Source organism: Panthera leo, chromosome A1, assembly GCF_018350215.1.
Source record: "Panthera leo isolate Ple1 chromosome A1, P.leo_Ple1_pat1.1, whole genome shotgun sequence".
Lineage (NCBI taxonomy): Eukaryota > Metazoa > Chordata > Mammalia > Carnivora > Felidae > Panthera > Panthera leo.
Genome location: NC_056679.1, coordinates 134,883,730 through 134,889,853, shown reverse-complemented (window position 1 = coordinate 134,889,853; position 6,124 = coordinate 134,883,730). Strand labels below are relative to the sequence as shown.

The 6,124-nt window shown below is 43.8% G+C and overlaps 1 protein-coding gene across 5 annotated transcripts in view; it reads right to left on the bottom strand.

Annotated features, from left to right (window-relative positions):
• Positions 1 to 275: 275 nt before the first annotated feature.
• Positions 276 to 6,124, bottom strand: part of PIK3R1 (phosphoinositide-3-kinase regulatory subunit 1) — an 86,531-nt gene continuing 80,682 nt past the window's right edge. For all 5 annotated transcript variants that reach the window (XM_042940438.1, XM_042940441.1, XM_042940440.1 and 2 more), the window contains 2 exons: positions 5,513 to 5,683; positions 276 to 4,587 (listed from right to left, as the gene is read on the bottom strand). In XM_042940438.1, the coding sequence (XP_042796372.1) occupies positions 4,398 to 4,587; positions 5,513 to 5,683 (361 nt within the window). In that variant the 3' untranslated portion in view covers positions 276 to 4,397. The remainder of the gene's footprint in view (positions 4,588 to 5,512; positions 5,684 to 6,124) is intronic.

Below are 6,124 nucleotides of genomic sequence, written 5' to 3'. Positions count from 1 at the left end.
AATTGAGGGACAGTGGCCATTATAGCAAGAACATGCTTTGCAATGATATCACATCACCTAGAGTTAACTTCTTTTCATCCCTGAGAATATGGTGAAGTTACGCCAGTAACACTAACCTATCATTCCTGTGAAGTGGTGTCTTGCGATAATGTGGTAATAGGATGAAAACGGAGGTGGGAAGCCCTGGGAACAGCAGTGATGTTTGTTAACCAGAAGAGCAAGAGAGCAATTTTAGAAACGCTTCTTAGGTGATCACTGAGACTTCAAACCATAACTTCAGTTTCAAAACAACCTTTATTCTGTTTGAAGACCTAATACAATGCATCAAAGCAACTTAAAACAACAAGACATAGCTCCGTTGAATCTATAGCTTGAACAAAATGTCAAGGAGGCACACTCCCCCCACCCCCCCCACCCCCGTTGCCTTGTAAAGGCAAAATTACAACTGACCATGACATCCTCCCTCTCGTCAAAAGACCAACTTTATTTTAACAATGTCATATAAACAGATTTGTAAAAACATTGAACAGATCGTAGCTTTAAAAAATACACACATATAAATGAGTTTTTTTGTTTTGCTTTTTTTTTTAATTTTTTTTCTTTTTTTTTTTTTTTTTTTCTTTTTTTTTAATAGCAGCATCCCGGGCAGCTAATGCTATCGCATGGTGACAAGTTTAACCTTAAGTTGAATAGTGTTTCCAATGAACCCAATTCTGTTCCCTTGCTACTCATAATACTAATACTTTATACAACTAGATTTTTAAAAAATAAGAATTTGGTATTTTCAAACTTTGTCCCATGTGAGGCATTGTGCTTTAAACTGCCCCTTTCTTAAAAGGCCCCGAACTCAGATTTCAGGGTCTGTTCTCCAACTACTTGGATACCATGCATAGCAAAAGCACAGGTGTTAAAACCAGCAGAGTTTTTCTCCCATTAAGGAACATCAGTAGGACTCCCAAACACGTCACTAGTTCATAACCAGCTATATGACAAAGCAATTGATTCCCCACAGTGACAGCTCACATAAACACATTGTGACTCGACACACCGAAAATGAGGATTTCCAAGTTAAGTGAGTCATCCAGACCAGCTCCCCCAAAGGAGTAACTTTTAAAAGCAGAAAAAAAGCCAAAGAATTATGAACTTCTCACTTCACCTGCAAAGTTTTCACCTTTTTAAGACAAAGCAACTTCAAAGGAAAAAAAAAAAAACAAACCACCCATACACATACACAAGAATTGTACTAGACATTTGCTTGTTATGTACTTGAACTCGATGACTGTGGATCTGTTGTGGCTGAAAGGTGTACTGGAAACAGTCCATGCACATATACATATATACATATATCAAGGGCCGTGAACTTGTCAGATGTTGCAAACACATGCTTTTTGCCTTTTCACACGGTTCTGATTTTTCTTCCGTGTGTACGATCAGGTCCCGGTGCTCCCACTTGTACAGCCCTATCCCAGCCTCTCTGCAGCTAGCTTAGCGTCTGGCTTTTATCTTTAGGATGTTACATTGGGTGGGGAGAATCAATGCATGCATAAAAGCATGCTATCAGGAATGCCTCTGCTGTATCCATTCATACTCACGAGCCACTCAGTGTTATTAGGAGAAGACTGTCTGATTGAACGCAAAGAGCCCTTCTGGTCAAACATCTATAAGGACGAATGTGGTGGGTATGCTACATGCAATTAAAAAGGCGTTTGGCAGAGATGTAACATCACAGATCTAGTGAGTTACGACATAACAGGGAATGATGAATCCTGCCTCTGCTGTTCAAAGAGAAACTTTCCTCTTGCATTTATGTTTGCGAAACGCAAAAATAAGGCAGGTGCCTGAATACCAGGCCACCTTGCCAGAGTGTTGAACCAGAAACATTAACCAAACTTGGTATGAAACATTCCATCTTCAATCTTGTATTTCAGATAGTAAATGAAAATTATACCTAACAGCATACGTGGATGTGCTATCAAAAAAACCCCACCAAAATGCTAGTTGATAAACCACTCTTAATTAGTCGTCAGACTTCTGTGTGAAGGGGAAGGGTGTTTTTAAAGTTGACACTTACAGACTACACCCAGGGGGATCCTCAGTTGTGTGATGAGAGGGAGGCGGTCAGATCAGTACAGTCAAGTGTGAAGGCTGACAGTCTGGCCGTAAGACTGACTATTGCTCTTGGTATGGATAGCATCATAGCATCATGTAAAGAAGAAAAAAATACATTCTACAGTTGATGAAGTCAGCGGCTAGACTGATTATTTTCAGAAGAATTTCTAAAAGGAACAACACTGAAAACCAAAACAAAAACCCCTCCCCAGTGTCAGAAAGCAAGCCGTGGCTGAACCACTCCTGGGAAAGGAAAACTGATTTTTTTAAGATCCTGTCTGAACCTACCCGGAGAGGGACCGTCACACTGATCCTGTGCTGCTCCCCCCGCAAACGGACAGTTTCCGTGGAACAGAATGGACTTTGCATATGTCAGTCAGGGAGAGAGACCTCTCCCTCTTGCTCAGAATTGGAAAGAACACTCTAAAACCTCTTCCTTTCCCCACAGTGACGTGTAACACACACAGTGACTCTGATGAATGAGAAGCACTGTCAGGATTCCTGAAGCGGCTAGGACCTTAACGAGCTCGACACAGCCCAACGCGGTAACGGTGAGGATCCTGTTTATTTGCTTTATGATCTCAATTGAATAGAAAGCTAGGAAAATAACACATGGGCGGATTGAAAATAGTTTTTCAGATCATGCTTCTTCCAAAATGAAGCTTTATGGTTGCAATGGGTAGTCTAACGTTGGAGAGACACATGGTCTAAATGCAGCGACGATACCTTGAAAACAGTGGTCCAAACAAAGGCGGACACTGCCCCAGGAGGCTCCCTTTCTTCCTAAGAACTAGATGCTCTGACCTGCTCCATGGCGTTAGCGTTCCAGTAGGTCTTGTACTTGTAATTAATGTGTAATAACTCGCAGATCCAAGTGGGAAAAGAGTGAAGTAGTTACTCATTTCTCTGTAATCAGGAGAAAGTGCAAACCATCCTAGCCCTCCCTCCCCCCACCTGTACATCCCTTTGCTACCTCTCCCCCCACCCCCACCCCAGATTCAAGAAGTTCACAATTTTTAATGAAGCACACATTACCTGGTACCGTATTTTAAGAGTTTTGAAACAACATTGTTGAACTCAGCAATACTTTGTCATATTCATATATCTTTCTCTTTTTTTTATTGAATAAAGCAGCTTTGAAGCTTATCAGGCACTGCCCAACAAAACATTTAGTCCACAAAAATCTGTTATGAACTTTTTAACCTTGGGCTAACAGCCAAGTACTCTGTACAAGAAAAAGTGTAAAATAATTCATAGTTTTAATTCTGAAGCCATTTTTGTTTTTTTGTTTTTTTGTTTTTTTTTTACTGGCATCCTGTACACATTTCTTCTTTAAAAAAAAAAAATCACAAAATGAATATTAACAAAAAAAAATTAGGGACAATAATATTTTCAGGCAACAAAAATTGGGATGGGGTAAGCTTATTCTGAAGGTACATTTAAAACCGAGAACAATGAAAATTAAGAATTGCATAGCACTGTGAATTTAGTCTTCAGGAAAACAAAACAGAAGCTATTTGGTATTGATACAAATCCATCTATTTGATAGTTAGTCATCCATTGTTATGTACATATTTTATATAATGAATGTCCTTTAAAGTCCGGTTTTCCAAGCTCCATTTTTCTGTTGGTGTGGTGGTTTTTAAAGTTTAAAGGAAACACTTTCTGGCATTCAGCTACAACAGAATTTCCTCTGAACGTACGTGAGTGGACGTTCTCCCAAAACGTCTCTGGTGAGCCGAAGTGCCTTTCTGCTACATACCGTTCATTTGTTAGAAAATGAAATAATCCACAGTGCGATGTGTCTGGGTCCACCGTGCGCAGCCCATACCCAGGCTGAAGCAGCCCGGCTCGAGCGTCCCCAGGCCAGGGCTCTTGAGCCCGTCCACCCTCTGGTCTACAAGGTCCCAACTTTGAGCTGGTAAAGCTTCAAAAAGCATTAACAAGCACCATGGTTAAAGGCCTCTTTGTCCCTGCACGCAGAGATTTTTGCATTTCTTTTTCTCTTTGTGTTGTGTGTCCTTGTGGCTTTAAATTAAACCAACAAATAAAAAATAAAAAAAAAAAATTTAAAAAAAAGGACAAGGACTCCAGAAACGTGTGGTCCTGGCACAGTGCTAGGCTGCGTATCTTCCCCTCTACTTTTTTGTCGAAAGCTCGAGTCCCATCTGAAGGCAGATGGCTGCGTTTCCTCAGCTCAATTACAGGTCAGGCTGCAGAGGAGCCCTGTGCTTTCCAGAGGCCTCGGGGTGGTTGAGCTCCAGGAGAAGGATCAGAGGACAAGTGCTTCATCGCCTCTGCTGTGCATATACCGGGTAGGCTAGTGTGACGTTGAGGGAGTCGTTGTGCTGCACGAGGGAGGTGTGTTGGTAATGTAGCACCAGCTCTTTGAGGGAGCTGTACAGGTTATAGGGCTCAGCAAAGCCGTAGCCAGTTGCCGTTTTGTTGATGACACAGTGCTTCACTTCGCCATCCACCCTGCAGAGGACAGAGAGAGAGAACACGGTTTTCAGAAAAGGGTCCTCGTGAAAAAGTACCCTCTGCGGGCCTTGCTCCAGGAAGGGAACACTCCCAGGGGAGCTACGGGCTTGGGCTGCTACCTCAGCTTCCCTGAGCCACTGTATTCTCATCTTGAAGGTGGCAGACGTGTCACAGGGTGACTTTGAGAAACGAGATCGGGTAGAGGACACGCGCACTACCATCACCGACGGCCCCGCCATGCGAGCAGGGCTCTACGGTTAGCACAGGCATGAATTGCATTCTTGCAGACCAGCCTCTCACGTTGCATTTATCCTCAACTCTCTCCCTCCTGTTCAGTAGGAATATTTCTCCGGTTAAATGGAGGGAGATGGCTGGGTGCAATTTTCAGAACCTTTCCGTCCCAGAGGATACTCGCTTTTCTTAACTCATAGTGATCCGAAACTTAGTGTTCACAGTATTCCCCAAACACATGGGACATAAACGGAAAACGTGCCACATGCCAGAAAGGTCTTCTCTTGGGTACACTGATCTCAAGGCCAATGACCTCTCTCTCTGGCTGTTGGGCCCTGTTCCTGGTGCAGACTTGACCTGCGGGTGGAGCTCTCGTGTGAATTCCCTCATATTGTAATGCTATTAACCTCGGGAAGTAAAACAAACCCCCCCACCCCGTGTTGCTACTTCCATTTTAAAGATGAGAAGATCGAGACTGCTCATGATGAGATGAAGTAGTTGGTGAACTGAGACCCAAACCCCAGTCTTTGAACTCAACAGCAGGTTTCTATGCTTCTGCCTAGACCTGAAAAACGTTGTATCTTTTCTACTTCCTACTCTAGGTTATGGCACTGTGAGGTTCTTAGAAGCTTGGTTGACTGAATGAATGAAACACGTCCGCAGCTGTCTGACAGGAGAGAAAGATACGTACACTACCGAGCAGGCATAGCAGCCCTGTTTACTGCTTTCCCGGACCAGGAAGGTGCCATCTCGCTTCCCCCGGAGTAGGTTTTCAGCCTTGTTTCTGTTGCTGCTGCCGACATTCCATGTCTTCTCGTCGTGGTGCGGCAAATCCTCATCATCCTCCACCAGCGAGTATTGGCTAAGGAGGCAGGAGAGAAAGGTTTGACATGAAGCCCTGGGAGAGGTCACCTCTCCCACCGAGCCCGTCAGGCCAGCCACCGCGGCTCTGACTCAGGCGGCACTTCGCCGTGGAGCTCAGCCTTCCATGTGACCTCCCTGGACAAAGAGCCCCAGTAGTAAGACTCTTCCTCTTTGTAAGTCAGGAGCTACATGTAGGCAGCTGGGCAGAGGGGAAGGTATCAAACGATCCTGTTTGTCCAGTTCAGATCAGGAAACCGACTGACTAGGAGGACTGCCAGTTTCTCCTGTAATTCAAACAAAACCTAGCCTTAAGCTTTAAAGATACACTGAACAGAATTGTGTCCTTTTTTTCCTCCCGACTGTTCCAGAAACCCACTGGGGATTTTTACAGGTTTGGGGCCTTCCTTCTAGACAGAGTCACTCAATTGCACTGTGGGTA